This window comes from Oncorhynchus mykiss, chromosome 5 (assembly GCF_057628025.1).
Source record: "Oncorhynchus mykiss isolate SJ-2025 chromosome 5, ASM5762802v1, whole genome shotgun sequence".
NCBI classification, from domain to species: Eukaryota; Metazoa; Chordata; class Actinopteri; order Salmoniformes; family Salmonidae; genus Oncorhynchus; species Oncorhynchus mykiss.
The window spans coordinates 45,328,134-45,348,666 of NC_143026.1; the positions used below are offsets into that span (position 1 = coordinate 45,328,134).

The following is a 20,533-nucleotide window of genomic DNA, read 5'->3' on the forward strand; positions in this document are numbered from 1 at the left end:
AGCATGATGGCTACTACTAGCTAACGTTAAAACGTTTGTGGAATGTATCTGTCATATATGGAATGAAGGTCGTTGGACATGCATTCGAGTAAGCTTAAAGACATATTGGATCGATACAAGAGTATATTTGGGATTTGATCTTTACACTGTAACTACTGTATGCATGCACTACTTAGTTGCATTTTAATGTTACTACTTAGCTATATCTTGTAAAATGTGTTTTTTTTGCGCAAGGCTGTGAAGAGCGTTGGAAAAAATGCCGCGTTCAAAATAACTGGGAACTCAGAATTCCCTGACTTCCGACTTTAGTGGGTGACAGCTTGGACCTCGTGAAAAAAAAAACTCCAGCTAGGGAAAATCGTTTTGAACGGCCATCCGATGCTAGTCGGACATAGGAAACTCGGAAATAACCGACTTGTTGGTTTGTTGAACGCGGCACGTGTATAACTACAACCAGTTAGCAAGTCGGACATTTCAGAGTTTTTTAGTTCCGACTAAAATATCACTGACGTCATGATTTGACCTCATTCCTTTCACGAATACTCAGTTGTCTTGAAAGCAGCAATAGCTGGAGCCGACGCTTGCGTTATTACTCATATTCATTCAAATGATATGTTTTGGGTGTCATCAATGTGTGTGCTCCTTTTGGGCGAGATTGTGTAAGACGTCATTCACAAGCGCCTTTGTTTTTGCTATCTTGCGGCTAGCAGCTAGCTCACCGGAGCTTTGTGTACTAAGGTATTTTATCTAAATTATAGAATTCAATTGACGTTTTGTTGATATAGTAATCTCTAAACGTTGAGCCGTTCACCGTCAGACAACGTTTCTACCGAACAAGGTAAATTAAACGTTTGATACATACACTTAATTCTAGCATAATAACTAGCTTACTTCGTTAGCAAAGCTTGACACCCCTCCGTGTCGAGGGCTCTTGGCATTGACAAATCCATGTTGCAAAGTGAACAGAAACACAAAACAAACAATTGATATATATATATGTATATGTATTTCATCATGGTTTATCTTTAGTCATCTAACTAGATCCATTGCCAATGATAGTTAACTGGATTGCTGTTAACGTAAACTAGCTAGCTAAACCAAATCAAATTGTATTGTATCGCGTACACATATTTTGCAGATGTTGTTGCGCGTACACATATTTTGCAGATGTTGTCGCGGGTGTAGCGAAATACTTATGTTCCCAGCTCCAACAGTGCAGTAATACCTACAATACAATACACGCAAATCCCCCAAAGGAAGAAGTTCAGAAATATTAGAACGAGCAATGCATGTCATAGTTTGGGATATAAATATAGATGCATATCATGGTGTGTATAGACATTATGGACAGTAACGTAAATTAATTGAAAAGGTGTACAACAGCAGTTATATAACATGAGCTGTTACTAGCATTCAGTATATACACATGAAGTAGGTAAAACAGTATGTAAACATTATTAAAGTGACCAGTGTACTGGGCTGAGGCTGGCTAGTGGTGACTATTTAACAGTCTGATGGCTAGTTAATATTTCTGTCTGAACAGTGAACGCAGTGAAACGTATTATCACAAAAAAATAGAACCTGTGATTAGCTAGCTAGGCTACTTGATGTTTTCATTTTCATAGGGGTTTATCAGTATTTAATCAAGTTGTGGGCCACATTATTTTGCCGAAGGGCACACTCCCAAAGCCTATCTCTCTCTTTCCCTCTCAGGAGACCCATGGAGTCGGCAGTGGAGACGGCGAAGAATTCCCCCATTGTTACAGAACGCGAGAAACCTATTCGGTCTGCAGTAGAGACAGTGGAGCGTCCTTCTTCTACCATTTCAGAAGGGAAGGAACCCACACCATCAGCCGTGGAGGACCAGGATGTCACCGTAGTTTCAGAAAGCAAGAAAACTACACCTTCTGCAGTGGTGACGGCAGACGATGATGTCACTATCACTTCAGAAAGCAAGAAACCTACACCTTCTGCAGTGGAGACGGCAGACGATGATGTCACTATCATTTCTGAAAGCAAGAAACCTACACCTTCTGCAGTGGAGACGGCAGACGATGATGTCACTATCATTTCAGAAAGCAAGAAACCCACGACAGCACAGCTGGCAGTGGAGACCGTGGAGAATGCCTCTATCATTTCAGAAAGCTCGTCACACGAAGGCCATCGCCTGTGGATCGGGAACATCGATCCTAAAATCACAGAGTGAGTGAATCCTCTTGGCCCGAACCTCGAGGTAGAATTTGTCCCTAACCACAGCTCTAGGATCAGATCACCCTACTCTAAAATCCTTGCCTTAACCATCAGGCAGATTAAACATGTATTTAACCCTGAACCAGTGGTACGGTAGCCTCGTACAACCAGCCTAATCTCACCAGCTTGCTACACAGATACGAATCATTTATGTGAGCTTGCGAGATCAGGCTGGTTGTACGAGGCTAGTTGTTAAGGGCAACTTTTACTCTCTCCGCCCCTGACTGGGAGGTGGGGCGCTCGCTCCTCCCTGCCAGGGAGGCAATGCAGCAGCAGCCCAGCGGAGCAACCGCCGTGACTGGCCTGTATGATTGATTAGCCGTGTGTCTGTGAGGGCTGGAGAATGAGCAGACAACGTTGGGCGTGTGAAAGAGAGGCACTCGGGCATGGCGACCTGTTCTGCTGAAGGGCTGCCATCATTTCTCACTCACCTGGCGTGTTTACTCTGTCAACCTGTAGCTTGCTGGCTGCTCTTTTTGCTTCAGAAGAAGGAGTGGGTGGAGGGCAGCACAGGTTGGGATTGGCTGGTGGGCCCCTGGAAAATGTACAGCTTGCTGGGGCTGGTGTCTAGACAGGCATTTCCTTCCCCTCTACCCTCTGTTTTCCTTTAAATAACCTGGTGTGCATCCCAAATGGCACCCTATTCCCATAGGACTCTGGTCAAAAGTAGTGCACTACATAGGGTATAAGGAAAACAACAAAATATGCCCACAGGCTGGTGATTGGTAAGATGAATTAGTTCACATGCTCCAAGTATTTGTTGTAGCAAGACCTACTTCAGGGCCCTCCTCTCTGTAAAGTGACATGCAGGCAGGTAGCACTGTAGAGAGGTCTGTTCTTGTTTTCTGAGTGAGGGTCAGTATTCAGCTACAGGCACTTTGTTCTTTTTCTTTTTACAGCGAGCCAGGAGATCAAATAAGTGGGTAATGGAGATGTGAGGTACAAATCTCTGCTGTAATTTCTTATTTTTTACCGCTAATGTGTAGTCTCTGTCAGAGAGATTGATTGTGGTGTTGAAGAGGAGATGGTAAAAAAAAATAAAAAATAGTATTGCAATATATAGGGACTAGGGGGCCATTTGGGACAAAGTCTTAGACTCACTGCTTGCTGTAGCATCAGGAGCCATTGATCACTCATTTCTCTAAGGAGAAGTCCAAACTGGAAGATTCCCCCAGGGCATCTGGCACTACAGTTGCACTCTGAAATCTGGCGGGAAACGTTGTACACTCTTTTAACACGACCACACGGTTTCCACAACTGCTACTAGGCTACTTTCTCTCTCTCTTTCTCTCGTCCCTCTAACGTTCTCTCTGTGTTTTCTCTCTGTCTCTCTCAGCCAAGAATCCTTTCTTTTCTCGTTATTTTCCATGCTAATTAATCCACAGGTCTTAATGATGTCAGATCCTCAGCACCATCATCAGTCATGATCTCGAGCCCTCCAGATCTCTGGAAGAATCCAGTCTCGGGACAATGCTGAGCGATTGCTCAATTCCCTGTTTTTTTTCCCCCTTCTCTTGGAGAAACTAAAAGAGTGGTAGAAAAGCTGAACTGAAGTTGGGAGATCATCGGCGTTTAGCTTGTTGAAAAATGCATAATTCCGGGGTCACAGTCTGGATTCTGTGAATGATTATTTGAATGATATAGGCTGCATTTCATCTGGGAATGCTTTTGCTACCTTCCCCATATCTCAGGGAGCAGAATCAACACTTTGGCGCATTTTGTTTTTGAAGAGGCAGCTGAGCTCTTATAGCAGCAGATGTGATATCTTGCGTAACACGTTGTGCACCAGTCTCAGGCACGGGCTGTCGTTAGACAAACACCAGCCTGACTGTGTTTCAGGAGTGTGTCTTTAGCTAAGGAGACAGTCATCAGGTGAGAGGGACAACACCCCAACCCACCTGCTCGACCCGCCTGCCCAGGCACATCTCCCCCACACACACACACCACACATGGCTAGAGTTGGCACAATTACCGTATAACTGTGTAACTGACAATTATGGATGAAGACCGTCATGAAAATAAGATAACCGTTAAAATAACAAATGTGGACAAAACAGCTGACCGAAGAAGGAATTGGCTGGGCATTTGTGCGGTTGAGTCCGTTTCTGCTGTAACGGACTCTACAGTAACATGGACTTAACAACACCGAGGACATTTTGTTGCTCCTTGCTGAGACGAGCAAGGCGTTGTAACATACACATTTTCTGTTTCAGTGGTTCCCAAACTTTTTATAGTCCCCCGTACCCCTTCGAACATTCAACCTCCAGCTGCGTACCCCCTCTAGCACCAGGGTCAGCTTACTCTCAAATGTTGTTTTTTGCCATCATTGTAAGCCTGCCACACACACACATTACAACATATTTATTCAACATAATGAGTGTGAGTTTTTGTCACTACCCGGCTCGTGTGAAGTGACAAAGAGCTCTCGTAGGACCAGGGCACAAATAATAATAATCAATCATTTTGCTTTTTATTTAACCATCTTACATATAAAACCTTATTTGTTCATCAAATTGTGAGTAACTCACCACAAGTTATTGAGAAGGGTGTGCTTGAAAGGATGCACATAACTCTGCAATGTTGGGTTGTATTGGAGAGAGTCTCAGTCTTAAATAATTTCCCACACACAGTCTGTGCCTGTATTTAGTTTCTTGCTAGTGAGGGCTAAAAAATCCACTCTTACATAGGTACGTGGTTGCAAAGAGCCTCTCTGTGGATGCTGCAGTGTACCCAAGTGGCGTCGGGAGCAACTGCTTGCACAGCTTGCATAGATGGAGGAACTGTAGGCGCTGGGCCGCTTCACCGCATGGTTATTTAACAGATGTCCAGCTTGGCTCGGGTTAATGCTTTCACAGAAGAACCCAATCGAGCAAGGAGATCCACAATACTCCTCCCCTCACCAACCCTTAGCTGCCCTCCTCAACCTCCTGCCGGCCAGCACGTTTTACAGCCCCCAGGAGAAGTGCATTGTGGTCTGTTAAAGGCCAGACGTGGTCCCGTCCCCTCCTGTGGTCCTTCCCGGTGTATCAGCCCACTATCAATTCCTCAATCTGTACCAGAAGCATGTCGCAGGAAGACGCTCCATTCCAGCCTGCAGAGGGTGGAGTCTGGGAAAGTGAGAAATTCTGCTTGTCGAAGAAAGCTCCTGGGAGGCCAAGGAAAGACATTAATACATCCAGTCCATGGGTGTATCCACAATAAGATCCTATACCCAATGTAGTCCACTAATTTTGACCGGGCCCCATAGGGCTTTGGTCAAAAGTGGCGCACTATATAGGGAATAGGGTGCCATTTGGGACGTAACCCGGGATCCCTAGTACTCCCCCAAATCCTGCTCCTAGGCTACATACCTTTCCACGATTTAAAAATAACTGCTGGAGAAATGTATGAAAGCAACAAGCATCTCTGTTAGGCTACTTGTACACAACACAATTCCCAGGCAGTCACTCCGGAAGAAAAAAAATAAAGGCTCACCCATGTTTTTGTTTATTCATTTACGTAACATAGGCTATCAAAGGACATTCACATTGTAATTATTTTACATTGTGAAATAATGTAGATATGTCTTTAAACTTATTGATTAGACTTCCATAGGAAACATTTTGTGTTGTATCTGACCTAAGCTTGAGATCAATGAATACCGGTTAGACCTAGGCTATTGCCTGACCTGAGACTCTATTGCATTATGTGGAATTCAACGTCAGCCAATGTAGCTGAATGTCATGCTTTCAACATACCTGTGATGACTATGACACAACCACTACCTGTTTTATAAATCCATAAGAGATCATGAATATAGCCAAAAGTTTGGACACACCCACTCATTCAAGGGTTTTTCTTTATTTTTTACTATTTTCTACATTGTAGAATAATAGCGAAGACATCAAAACACATATGGAATCATGTAGTAACCAAAAAAGTGTTAAACAAATCAAAATATATTTGAGATTCTTCAAAGTAGCCACCCTTTGCCCTGATGACCGCTATGCACACTCTTGGCATTCTCTCAATCAGGCTTCACCTGGAATGCTTTTCCAGCAGTCTTGAAGGAGTTCCCACATGCTGGGCACTTGTTGGCTGCTTTTTCTTCACTTTGCGATCCAACTCATCCCAAACTATCTCAATTGGGTTGAGGTCGGGTGAGTGTGGAGGCCAGGTCAGCTGATGTAGCACTCCATCACACTCCTTCTTGGTCAAATAGCCCTTCTACAGCCTGGATGTGTGTTGGTCATTGTTCTGTTGAAAAACAAATGATAGTCCCACTAAGCGCAAACCAGATGGGATGGTGTAATGCTGTGGTAGCCATGCTGGTTAAGTGTGCTTTGAATTCTAAATAAATCAGACTGTCACCAGCAAAGCACCCCCACGCCATCACACCTCATCCTCCATGCTTCACGGTGGGAACCACACATGTGGAGATCATCTGTTCACCTTCTTTGGATCTCACAAAGACGCAGCGGTTGGACTCATCAAAACAAAGGACAGATCTCCACAGGTGTAATGTCCATTGCTCGTGTTTCTTGGCCCAAGCAAGTCTTTTCTTCTTATTGGTGTCCTTTAGTAGTGGCTTCTTTGCAGCAATTCGACCATGAATGCCTAATTCTCCTCTGAACAGTTGATGTTGAGATTTGTCTGTTACTTCAACTCTGTGAAGCATTTATTTGGGCTGCAATTTCTGAGGCTGGTAACTCTAATGAACTTATCCTCTGCAGCAGAGGTAACTCAGGGTCTTCCTTTCCTGTGGCAGTCCTCATGAGAGCCAGTTTCATCATAGCACTTGATGGTTTTTGCGACTGCACATGAAGAAACTTTCAAAGTTCGTGAAATGTTCCGCATTGTCTGACCTTCATGTCTTAATGATGGACTGTCATTTCTCTTTGCTTATTTGTGCTGTTCTTGCCATAATATGGACTTGGTATTTTTCCAAATAGGGCTATCTTCTGTATACCTCCCCTACGTTGTCACAACACAACTGATTGGCTCAAGCGCATTAAGAAGGAAAGACATTCCTCAAATTAACTTTGAACAAGGCACACCTGTCAATTCAAATGCATTCCAGGTGACTACCTCATGAAACTGGTTGAGAGAATGCCAAGAGGGTGCCAAGCTGTCATCAAGGCCAAGGCCTTGAAGAATCTCAAATATATTTTGATTCAACACTTTTTTTTTTTGGTTACTACATGATTCCATATGTGTTATTTCATAGTTTTGATGTCTTCCCTATTAAAAAAGAAGAACCCTTAAATGAGTAGGTGTGTCCTACCTTTTGACTGGTACTGTATATTGTGACTCTATGACTAGGTAGCCTTTCTATTCATCTGTTCATGCCCAGTCTACACTGTTGATGTTCTTCTGATAACGCCCTGAAGTTTTAGCATGCGGCATAGGCTTTTGGCGTGCACGGACAGTGATATTTGGCTCGGACAACAGAGAGAATGCACTCTCCTACGCACAGACTGCATGCTAGGCTGCCCACCAATACAGACCGTCGACATGGACATATGAAATTGTCTGCTTCTTGTTCAGACTGCCCCCCCCCCCCATTACAGCTTGGACTAAATATATCTCCTTTACTGTTGTCCCAATTTCTCACTCTGTTATACGGTAGATGACGTGTGCGAGATCCCTTCTACTTGAACTTCACAGTGTGTCGAATGAGTGTAGGCTTGAATCTTATCCCAAAATGTTGAGTCTTGTGTCAGGGGGTATAACCTCAAGTTCCCTCTGAATCACTGGTACAGCTGTTGGCCACGGTCATGACAAATTCATCTATTGATTGGTACAAGGCCGGGCCAGTACAGTATGTACTGCTGTAAGGGACTCTTCATAGTTTAGCACTTGATAACAGGGCAATGAGGCTACAATCGAGACCACCTCAAGGGTCAGACGGTCAAGCAATTATTATTATTTTTTTTTAATGGATCCTGGATGTTAGTGACAATGAATCCCACTGCTAATAACCTTCTGGATGGAAGGTGGACGCGTTCAATTTCCCACGACTATTGTAGGCTAACAGGCCGAGGCAGTTACGGCAGCTACCTGCACGCAGCCGTGCACTGTACAGTAGGGAATGTTTTTCTTGAAAGCAGGCTTCCTCTTTTTCTTTTTTTTTCTCTCTCTCTCATTGTCCTGCCGCTGTATCCTCTGTATTGTGTGGATGAAGGATTTACTGCGGCTCAAAAGGTGTAAGAGACCGGTCATTCTAATCAGGGGCAGGTGACAGGGAAGGCAAATATAGGCATGATGTTTTATGAATAGGTTGGACTGTCGGTGACATAGGAATGTCTGCTAATTGATGTTATGAGTCATCTTAGTTGATGGTGGAAGTCTGGCGTTGAAAGACCTGCCTGTATTGAAAGAGACATTTTTAGTCATTTATTTCATTTCAACCTCTTCTACAGTAATTCAATTTAGTCCTTTATATTAATCATAGTGTGCTTTGGAGATTACGCATGACCACTAAATGTTATTTCAAAGTAATACAGGACCGGATTTATCCAAGCAAATCAAATGCATAAACGACAAATAGAAGTTGATTTTTACTTTGTCACAGCAGATGAAAAGCGCTAGAGTGAGTCTCAGTATAAATGTGTGTGTGTTTCCTCTGCAGGTATCACCTGGTGAAGCTTCTGGAGAAGTTTGGGAAGGTGAAACAGTTTGACTTTCTGTTCCACAAGTCTGGACCGTTGGAGGGCCAGCCCAGAGGATACTGTTTCGTTAACTTCCACACCAAAGAGGTACGACACCACACCAGCCATTTCACATCTTTCAATTCCAAGAAAAGATAAGTCTCTACCTCCATATGAATTTACATTGGCGTCATTTAGCAGACGCTCTTATCCAGAGCGACGTAATAGTGCATTCATCTGAAGACCGCTAGTCGAGACAACCACATTTCACACTCGTTGTGAAGGGAATGTTTCCTAAATTAAGTCGTTATCAAGCTTATTGGGAGTGATAAGTGCGTTTGTATAAATATTAACTCACAAAAGTGAAAAGTTGGGGCAAGTCAAAAGCTATACACGGAATAGACAAAAGATACAGTATAGCCAACCGTTTCCCCATCTCTCCCCGTGAAGATATTGCTTCAAACTTCATAGGGCTCTTCAGGGCTCCACCAAAGCTAAGATAAAGATCTCTTATTCACTGTGAGTGTCTCGAGTGTGATGGGAGGCTGTCCCTGGGGTGTTATTCAGAGGAAGTGTGTATTTATTAGCCTCATGCACGCAAACACACACACACACACACCACTAGAGCCCCACGGACTGGGTGATCCATCAGTCATTACTGTCTCTGTTATCACTTTATGATAGAGAATAATGACATATTGATTTGTGTAAGAGCTCTTGGATAAGTGTCTGCTAAATGACTACAATGTAATGATACTGGCCTGGTTTTTCATGGTGAAATGTGTTTATATTTTTATGAGGATCAAACCCCTTTTTTCCCCCGTCTCCAGGAGGCTGAGAGGGCAATCCATTGTCTGAATGGGAAGCTGGCCCTGTCCAAGAAGCTAGTGGTGCGCTGGGCACACGCACAGGTAAAGGTAAATGTCACCCGGTTAAACCTCTCGCCTTTACTACACACACACACACAGCATGGCCTGTGATTCATTGTGTGTCCCTCTCTTAGGGCAAAAAGGCTAGCCTAAATCAGGTTCTGAAGTTGTCCGGACTTAAGCCTAAGCGTCCTGCATGCAGCAGTGTGTTTGCCTGTGGTCTGGTCAGTGGTGTGTGTGTGTGTGTGTATGTGTGTGTGAGTGAGTGTTGTTGGGTACAACAAAATGGCCACAAATTGACTAGGAGTGTAGAACAGTAGCAGAAAGGCAGGCGTGTAGGACTGGAGAGGACAGTGCTCCAGACAGTCCCTCTAGGCAGGGGGGAGATCTCTTGGACTCCAGCAACCCTGGTCTGTCCCTAACAATAGGCAGCTAGCTGCCTGTATGGACTAAGGAAATCCTGTATGGGGCCGAATCACGCCCCTCCTGTACACCCCCCGTCCCCCACTCTCCCCTGAGGGGAATGAGACACCAGGTTCAGGTCAAGGTTAACAGTGCAGCCCTCCTTTGACAATAACAAGCAGCGGACAACTGGTTCCAGACCCCCACCACCACCCCCCCCCCACTCCTCTCAAGATTCATGACATGCTCCCCACACACAAGACAGATCAAGAATAACAAATCGCATTTTATTTGGCACATGCTTCGTAAACCCATAGGTGTAGACTAACCGTGAAATGCTTACTTCCCAACATGCAGAAAGGAAGAGATAGAAAAATACACAACGAGTAACGATAACTTGGCTATATACACGGGGTACCAGTACAGAGTTGATGTGCAGGGGTACGAGGTAATTGAGGTAGATATGGACATATAGGGATTTTAACCTTTATTTAACTAGGCAAGTCAGTTAAGAACACATTCTTATTCACAATGACGGCCTACCAAAAGGCAAAAGGCCTCCTGCGGGGACGGGGGCTGGGATTAAAAAATAAAATAAATAACATATAAATATAGGACAAAACACACATCACGGCGAGAGACAACACTACATAAAGAGAGACCTAAGACGACAACATAGCAAGTCAACAACACATGACAACACAGCGTGGTAGCAGCACAAAACATGGTACAAACATTATTGGGCACAGACAACAGCACAAAGGTCAAGAAGGTAGAGAACAATACATCACGCAAAGCAGCCACAACTGTCAGTAAGTGTTTCCATGATTGAGTCTTTGAATGAAGAGATTGAGATAAAACTCTCCAGTTTGAGTGTTTGTTGCAGCTTGCTCCAGTTGCTAGCTGCAGCGAACTGAAAAGACGAGCGACCCAGGGATGTGTGTGTTTTGGGGACCTTTAACAGAATGTGACTGGCAGAATGGGTGTTGTATGTGGAGGATGAGGTCTGCAGTAGATATCTCAGATAGGGGGGGAGTGAGGCCTAAGAGGGTTTTATAAATAAGCATCAACCAGTGGGTCTTGTGACAGGTACACAGAGATGGCCAGTTTACAGAGGAGTATAGAGTGCAGTGATGTGTCCTATAAGGAGCATTGGTGGAAAATCTGATGGCCGAATGGTAAAGAACATCTAGCCGCTCATGAGCACCCTTACCTGCCAATCTATAAACAATATGTCCGTAATCTAGCATGGGTAGAATGGTCATCTGAATCAGGGTTAGTTTGGCAGCTGGGGTGACGATAGAGGAAACCAAGTCTACATTTAACTTTAGCCTGCAGCTTTGATATGTGCTGAGAGAAGGACAGTATACCTTCTAGCCATACTCCCAAGTACTTGTATGAGGTGACTACCTCAAGCTCTAAACCCTCAGAGGTAGTCATCACACCTGTGGGGAGAGGGGCATTCTTCTTACCAAACCACATGACCTTTGTTTCGGAGGTGTTCAGAACAAGGTTAAGGGTAGAGACAGCTTGTTGGGATAAAGTGACGAGGCAACAGGATAGACAAACAGCAACAGCTGCGCACGTGATGAGTCAAACGAGGTAGTGCATAAAGGGTCAATACACAGAAAGTCCGGGCTATTGGTTAACTATTTAACTAACTATTTAGCAGTCTTATGGCTTGGGGGGTAGAAGCTGTTTAGGGTCCTGTTGGTTCCAGTGCATCGGTATAGCCTGCCGTGCGGTAGCAGAGAGAACAGTTTATGTCTTGGGCGGCTGGAGTCTTTGATGATTTCTAGGACCTTCCACTGACTGGTGTATAAGGTCCTGGGTGGCTGGGAGCTCGGCCCCAGTGGCGTACTGGGCCGTCCGCACGTGTGTGCGTCTGGTCTATTCCCACATCCCCATGTCTGACTCACTGAGCCATTCTGTATCGAGTGACATCAATGCCAATAGAATTCAATCATTTTGATTACATTTTTTTATATGATTTTTAAGTAAACGGTCACGTCATTCAAGGATCCGTGCTGTTTCATTTTCCTTGTAATTGCCATGTTCTGTATAGTATAACGTCACCATGGCTTAACCGAGGGGATGGACAGGCCGACTGTCTGGAGATCTTCAGCTTTGTCATCAGACATGCGTCAACCACTGGACGGATGTCCCCCCCCCCCCCCCCCCAGAAACGTTGAGAGTTGGTCGCCTCTGAGCCTGTCCTTTTTGAACCTGTGAACTTAAAGATAATGGAGGGAAGAGGCACTGATCTAAGGAGAGAAATGTGATACGGGTCTCGCGTGCAGTAAATAGACCCGTGGTGCTGGCCTATCCGGAACGTATAGGATGCATTCTTATAGAACGACTTGTGAAAATGGAGGGAAGGGAGTATTTGAGGGTCATTGTTTGACGCCTAATCATGGTCCTAAATGAATGACCTCAGCATCTATTATGACTAGTGGGTTGTTAAGTACTCTGGCGTGAGAAAGCAAGGGCCCGTTTGTTTGCTTTCATTGTAATACTTATTTCCATGTTGCGTTGAGGAATAGTCATCTTCATGACTGATATGTGGTTGTCTCACCTAGCTATCTTAAAGGGACGCTTTGGGATTCTGGCAATGAGGCCCTTTCTCTACTTCCCCAGTCCGATGACCTCATGGATGCCATTTTTATCTCTGCGCCCAGTCTAAAGGAAGTTGGAGGTAGTTCAGCGAGCCAATGCTAACTAGCATTAGCGCAATGACTGGAAGTCTATGGTATCGACTAGCATCCTGGCAGATGCCATGGACTTCCAGTCGTTGCTCCGACGCCAGTTAGAAATTGCGCTAAACGCTAGTTAGCAACTTCCTTCAGACTGCACACAGAGGCATTGAAATGCCACGAGTTACTCTGACTCCGGGGAGGTAGATAAAGGGCTCCATCGCCAACCTCCTGAAGTGTCCCTTTGGGACGGATGCACCAACTGTAAGTCTCTCGGGATAAGAGCGTCTGCTAATGGACTAATGTAAAAATAAATGTCATTCATCCATTCATATTGGTTCAGAAAGCGGCACTTTTTGAAACCATGGTGATCATGGCACTTATTAAAAATGCATCCTATTGATCCTAACTGATTACTAGACCTGGTAAGTCTAATATGAGTATTTTCTTGTATGTTGATGTGTTTTTTTCCCCGTTCTTCTCTCTACAGGTTCACATTGCATCACTCACGTTGGGGAAGTTGTGAGGGGCGGTTTTGAGAGGAATGAATGCACAGTTATATTGCTGTGCCGTTCACCTTCCCCCACAATGCCTCAGAAAAGGGCATCACAATGCCAGTGAGGGGATTTGACCAAAAGCAGCAGCAGCAGACCAACGGGGTGACCTGGTCCCTCCCTGGTCTATGGTGCAACCGTAATCTAAACGGGCTCCGCTCTGGTTACCTGGTCCAACCATGACCGTACCGTAAGCTAGCTGGGCCCCAAAGCTCTGCTCCATCTGTGGTTACCAGCTCATGTTCTGCTCAGCAGCCAGCCATGTGGGAGGAAGTTGCAGTTCATTCTCTAGAAACTCTCCTTATACCTCATCATGTCCTATGTTACTTTACTTGCATGTCTCACAGATGTTCTTCTCCTTGCTTTTGTTTTTGTATCTCTGTTTGTTTGTCTGCGTCTCTCTATATCTCTATTTGTCTCTCTCTCTCTCTCTCTCTCTCTCTCTCTCTCTCTCTCTCTCTTTCTCTCTTTCTCTCTTTCAGAGGTTTGAGGGTTTCAGAGGGGATAAGAATGGTCCTGCCAGCCTGGAGCCGTCCTGCAGCGCAGAACTAGACTTACCAACCAATCTCAGGTTGGTCCAAGCTGTCTCTCTGACCCTCCTCCCTCTCTGACTCTCCCTTCATACTTCACTCACTCACCCTCCCTCCCTCCCTCCCTACACTATTTTAGACGCCTATAAATTACAGTATGATATACCAGATTAGGGTGTAAGTTAGACTCATGATCAACACCTAAAAGTCTTAACTTAAATGTATTTAAAAGCTGGAATCCTACTTGGTGAAACTGCCACGTCCATTTGCGACATTATAACAACAAAGAAGTTGCTGCCGACTAAGGACACAGTTTTTTCCCCCATCGGCCATAATTGCGCGTGCGATAGAACAGCAGAACATGTACTGCAATGTATTTCGCAATGTTGCGCGAGACGCTCCTCGCCTTCGCTCCGGCAACAAAAAACAACATGGTGATGATCAAATGTGATTTGATCACATGCGCCGAATGCAACCCGGTGCAGACCTTTACCGTGAACTGCTTACTTTACAAGCTGCTTGCTTGTTTCTGGAACGATGCAGTTCACAAGATAACGTTCAGAAGATATTTATAGAGAAAGTTTCAACGTTTAATCACCACGCGCACAAGGTGTTAAAAACAGTACAGTGAATTTCTTACCGAGAGCTCTTTCCCAACAATACGGTGATATTCCCTCATCAATCTACACACAATAACCCATATTGACAAAGCAAAAACAGGTTTTGACTTTTTATTTATTTTCATTTGTAATACAGTTGCGATCACATTTACATAAGTATTCTGACCCTTGACTCTTGTACTTTGTTGAAGCACCTTTGGCAGCGATTACAGCATCAAGTCTTCTTGGGTATGACCCTACAAGCTTGGCATACCTGTATTTGGGGAGTTTTTCATATTCTTCTCTGCAGATCCTCTCAAGCTCTGTCAGGTTGGATGGGGAGCGTTGCTGCGAAGCTATTTTCAGGTCTCTCCAGAGATGTTCAATTGGGTTCAAGACTTGGTTCTGGCTGGGCCACTCAAGGACATTGTCAAGGACATTGTCCCGAAGCCACTCATGTGTTGTCTTGGTCCTGAGCACTCTGGAGCAGGTTTTCATCAAGGATCTCTCTGCACTTTGTTCCGTTCATCTTTCCCTCAATCCTGACTAGTCTACCAGTCCCTGCTACTAAAAAACATTCCCACAGCATGATGCTGCCACCACCATGCTTCATCGTAGCAATGGTGCCAGGTTTCTTCCAGACGTGACACTTGGCATTCAGGCCAAAGAGTTCAATCTTGGTTTCATCAGACTAAAGAATCTTGTTTCTCATGGTATGAGAGTCCTTTAGCAAACACTGGGCTGTCAGAAACTGTCAGTGCGACCATCGGGTTCTTGGTCAGCTCCCTGACCAAGGCCACCCAATTGGTCACTTTGGCCAGGCAACTAGGTGTCTGTGGTGTCTTGGTGGTTCCAAAATTCTTCCATTTAAGAATTATGGAGGCCACTTTAAAATAAAATGTTTTATACATTTGCAAAAATCAACTGTTTTCACTTTATCATTGTGGGGTATTGTGTGTAGAATGATGAGGGGCATTTTTTTATTTAATCCATTTTAGAATAAGGCTGTAACGTAACAAAATGTGGAAAAATAAAATCTATTCCTCTGTCATAATGTTCAGGGCAAATATTATCCCATGAGTAAGCTCTGGCCACCTGGTAAACATGTTACACTAAAAATGTTTTAAGTGCTATAATGGTGGATTACTCAGATTCTGTAATATATTATTTTATTCAGATACTTTGCTGAGGGAGCCTAATTACCCTATAACTCATCTGCTGGTCCTCTCAGCCAAGTTTGCCTCTCCACTGTTGTCATTTTAGTTTTGTTTTCAACTGGTGTAGCTGAAATACGGGGTGCAGCAGTCTACGGCACTGCATCTCAGTGCTAGAGGCGTCACTACAGACCCTGGTTTGATTCTAGGCTGGATCACAACCGGCCGTGATTGGGAGTCGCATAGGGTGACGCACAATAGGCCCAGCGCCATCCGGGTTAGGGTGTGGCCCGGGGTAGGCCGTCATAGTAAATAAGAATTTGTTCTTAACTGACTTGCCTAGTTAAATAAAGATTTAAAAAAATATATACATATGAAAAAGCCGAATTCACTAATTTGAGGGGGTGTCCACATACTTTTGTGTGTGTATATATAGTGTAGATAATAATAGAAAATAGAATAAAACATTTAAGTACGAATAAAACCCCACAGGAACTACGATGTGAGTTAAAGAAACACGAGAATGCCAGTATATACAAGTCAGTGTCAGTACCGTATTCAGTGTGCAGGAGTGGTTGAGGTGGGTTTATACATAAAAACGTGGAAAGTAGCATTTATAAAAACAAATGGCCTCTTGAGCTCAAATGCAACACTTTTTTATTTTATTGATGAAACAACCATGTCTAAGAAGGACTTTAAAAGAGAACTTTGCTATTTTACAACAAAATCTCAATTGTTGATGTAAATGGCATGTTATAGAAGGTTCCAGACATTTTCTTTTTAGAAACCTACCCCAACCAGCGATTCACTTCGTCATCTTTGTTGTGTAGTACGGGGGTTTTGGAAAATCATGAACAAATGCTCTAAAACACCAAAATGCATCCTTTTAGAAATGCTGTCATTATAGTCATGCAGGTTTTTTTTAGATGTTGTACACATGAAATTGTCATTACAAACTTTATCCGCAACATTGAATTCCATTTTCTGCGACTCGACGCTGTTACCCCTGTCCAGCTGTTCAATTGTCTGTGTAGCCTTCTGCTAGAATGGACGGAGAGGTATCGCTTGAGTCGCAAACTAAATGGAATATTACATTGCGGACAAAGTTCGGAATGACATCATTTCATGTGGTCTACATCTAAAGACCACCACTGTACTGAGACAGGGTTATTTTGGCACTCTGAAATTCAAGTACTAGAACATCTTGAAAATAAGAATTTTCTCAAGTTAGTACTTCAAAAATGATCAAATATGTTAATATGAAAAATGCATTGGTCTTACAAATGAATTTCCAGGCAGACTACAGAGTTTTATTTCCTCATGTGTTTCGCGCTCTGGTTGCCAGGCAAACTCAGATATTCCACCCACGCTGCCACTCAGCCAGGCAGGTACAGAACTGACTGATCAGGCACCACCAAACGTCACATCGATAGCTAAAAATTCAATTTAATTTTTATTTCACCTTTATTTAACCAGGCTAGTTGAGAACAAGTTCTCATTTACAACTGCGACCTGGCCAAGATAAAGCATAGCAGTGTGAACAGACAACAACACAGAGTTACACATGGAGTAAACAATAAACAAGTCAAACATTTTTTTTTTAAAGAGTCTATATACATTGTGTGCAAAAATCATGAGGAGGTAGGCGAATAATTACAATTTAGCAGATTAACACTGGAGTGATAAATAATCAGATGGTCATGTGCAGGTAGATTAAATTGACGTTTATGAAGGGGTTTTGCGACCCAACCAGGGATGTATTTGAGGTTAAACGCCATTTACGCACCTTTTTATTTTGTTAATTATAGTTTACGCACTTATAATTGCATCCCCAGCGTTGATCAACGCTCAGAAGCCTTCTTGATCTGCGTTCTAATTGCAAATTATTAATGTATGCTCGTTATGTTCGCCTGCTCCCCCGGATTTGCCTTGTTAGCAGTATATTCATTCACCTCTCTGTCCTACGGGAAACTCGGCTGTGTCAACAGATCCCCCAAACAAAAACCTCCCTGACTCGGAAGAATGAGTGGACATCTGGTAAATAGTCGCTGATATTTCAGTCAGATGTCTTGCTAGTTTATGTAGCTGAAGGGCTCTGGTTGATAATCTGGTAGCTAGCTATGGCTAGAAGGATGAAGTTAGAAACTAATGTTGAATGGAGGCTGCAAGGAAGGACGCAAAGGAGATACACAGAGAGAGGACGCATTGAAGCAAGTTAGGAGAGAGGTTAGTATTACAGTGGTTCCCAAACTTGGGGTCGGGGACCCATGTGGGGTTCTTTAAAATGTTAAATAGGGTCCCCTGAGAGAATCTTATCAAACACATGAATAACTTGTTTCTCTTCAAATGGGTATAGAATATAACATTTGAGAGTAAACTAGGGGCCTTTTACACTGTTAGAATTCACTTTTATGTCAATGTGTTGGGACAGCCTGTGGGACCTAAGATTTTGTGAAATATAAAGACCATTTAAATATAAAGACAATGTAATATTATCAGGTACATTGAACAAAAAAATATTAACGCAACATGCCACAATTTCAAAGATTTTACTGAGTTATAGTTCATATAAGAAAATCAGTCGACGTCATCAGTACTGACTTACCACTCATGTATGTATGTAATAAATAAGTAGTGAAACGTAATATTGAGTAAAACTTGTAAGGAAGGTAGTGATGATTAGTAAATTCTATTTTTTTTATCTGGTTGTGGCAGTATACTGCCATCTGGTGGTGACTAGAAACAATTGCAAAATAGGAACTATTATCCTATGGTCCTTGAAAATAAATATTTGTGCTTGAAAAAGTACTTCAAAGTCCTTGAATGTGACTTGTCACTGTCTGTACGAACCTTGCTGAGAGCATTTCCATTTCTAAAAGGACATATTTGGTGCAGGTAAGTTTCTCAAAAACAAGTGAAAATTGCACAACCAAAGTGTCTGGACCCTTCTATAACATGCCATTTACATCAGAAAATTAGATTTGTTTGTAAAAAAGTTCAATTCTACTTGAAGGGAGAGTCCTCAGGAAAGTGCATTTAATTTAATGTACCATAAACTTCAATAACACAAACTCACCAACCATAGACCAGTCAGTGTGGAGGAAGAGAAAAAAGAGTTTCCTTTATTCCTTCTGCACCCCCCCCCACCCCTCGCTCTCCCTCGTTTACTTCCCCACTCAGTCACTCACTCTATAGCTCTCTCACAGTCACACTCTCTCCCTCTCTTGCTCTCTCCTTCCTACTCACTCTCTCTTCTTCTCCCTCCCATACAAAGTACGAGTGCGAAGATTCGTGCCATCGAGGCCAAGCTTCAGATGATGGAGGAGAACCCAGACGAGGAGTACCAGGGCCCCTCAGCCTACATGTACAACAAGCCTCCGGAGAAGAAACGCCAACAGCCTTACAGCAGACCCTTCCGCAAGTTCAGGAGATGACACACAGGGGACCGAACATCCAACACCTAGGCTTGCAAAATTCCCCCGGTAACTTTCCCCAAACTCCCAGGTTTTCCAGAATTCCTTGTTTGAAGATTCCCCGTGTTCGAAGATTCCCAATATCAGAAGGGAATAAGCAGGACATCTGGAATCCTCCAACCAGGATTTCTGGAAAACTTGGGAATTTTTACAAAGTTACTGGAGTTTTGCAACCCTACCAATACCTGACTGGCTCAGTGACTTCCTCTACAGCGGTCTCCTGTAATACATTAACAGATTCCAAGACAATTGAAGTGCTAATGAACGTTACCATGATGCGAACGTATATATGGAATATGCTCAGATTGTTAAATTATTATTACACTGTAGTGTTGTGGGAGTTGCCTGATGCCAATCTGTTTGTGCTATTATCCCAACTCCTTGTCACTCATTGACAATGACTGCAATGAAGTTGGCAAGAGCACAAAAAGATCTGGGACCAGGCTATAGTGGGAGTCAGGCCACCAAACTGTATGACTTCAGGTTTGGACAGATGGCGCAACGAGCCATTAATTTTTTTTCCTATTGTGTGTTTACTTGGAAGAGGAATTATAATTTTTTTTTGTCAAGGAAGGTTTTGTTTTTTTGTAATCTACTTTTCTACAACTTCAGCCAAAACTATTTTTAATGGCTATATGTATTGTATGATGTGTAGAATATCACACCTTCCATTTATCTTACTATTGTTTTTCTGTTTGGATTTTTTTCAACTACACTGTTATTGTAATGTTTCATTTCTGTCTTTGCCGTTCAGTGTTGGGAGTTTGGCATTATTACCCTTCATAATTCCAATTTGACCTGATGTAGTGGACTAATACAATATAATACGTTTCCCACATGCTCTGAGTTACTTGTTATCATTAGCTACAGACCGACATTATCATGTTGGTCTGTAACAAAAAAGAAGGCAAGGCATAAAATCATGTATTTTAAAACTGAGTGGTTGTCACCATTCTGTGTTTCTTGTGATCAAAGGTTACGCTAAATGGATTTTATTCATAACACATGTGGCTATGTTTTGAGTGTGATTTGAGGGTCATCATAAGTGGAGAATGTTGAGCAACTTTGGGCAATATAACTATTTTTATTTATGCTATGACACCCAGTAAACGACATTGCAACTCAACTCGTAGATTACATTGTTCAATCATAAAATTGTCTTTGAAAACAAATAATATTTGTATTTTTTTTATTTCAATGTAAATATACCGCCCTATATTGTTGTCTACGTGTTGTTTTTGAAGTTTGTACATGGTTATTTTATGTATCCCATCATTTGTAGATCTGCCAAATGTTTAGAAGAATCTGGTTCAACTAGAGCAGGAGATTCCCATATCTATTTACCACTCCTCATCGATGTTGTGCACGGGATATCATCTC

At 43.1% G+C, this 20,533-nt stretch overlaps 1 protein-coding gene across 10 annotated transcripts; it reads left to right on the forward strand.

Moving 5' to 3' along the window:
• Nucleotides 1-20,376, forward strand: rbm18 (RNA binding motif protein 18). 10 transcript variants are annotated; one of them, XM_090234990.1, is made up of 6 exons: nt 1-88; nt 1,714-2,202; nt 8,861-8,987; nt 9,710-9,790; nt 13,880-13,968; nt 18,955-20,376. In XM_090234990.1, exons 1-6 carry the CDS (start codon nt 63-65, stop codon nt 19,112-19,114), a joined length of 972 nt encoding a protein of 323 aa, XP_090091116.1. In that variant the 5' UTR covers nt 1-62; the 3' UTR covers nt 19,115-20,376. The 10 variants fall into 10 exon arrangements, 6 of the variants coding, with proteins under 6 accessions (XP_090091116.1, XP_036833546.2, XP_021458755.3 ...); XM_036977651.2 differs by having other exon boundaries at nt 9-88; nt 9,710-9,796; XR_016496074.1 differs by lacking the exon at nt 1-88 and adding an exon at nt 291-838 and having other exon boundaries at nt 9,710-9,796; nt 13,334-13,968.
• The last annotated feature ends 157 nt before the right edge of the window (nt 20,377-20,533 follow it).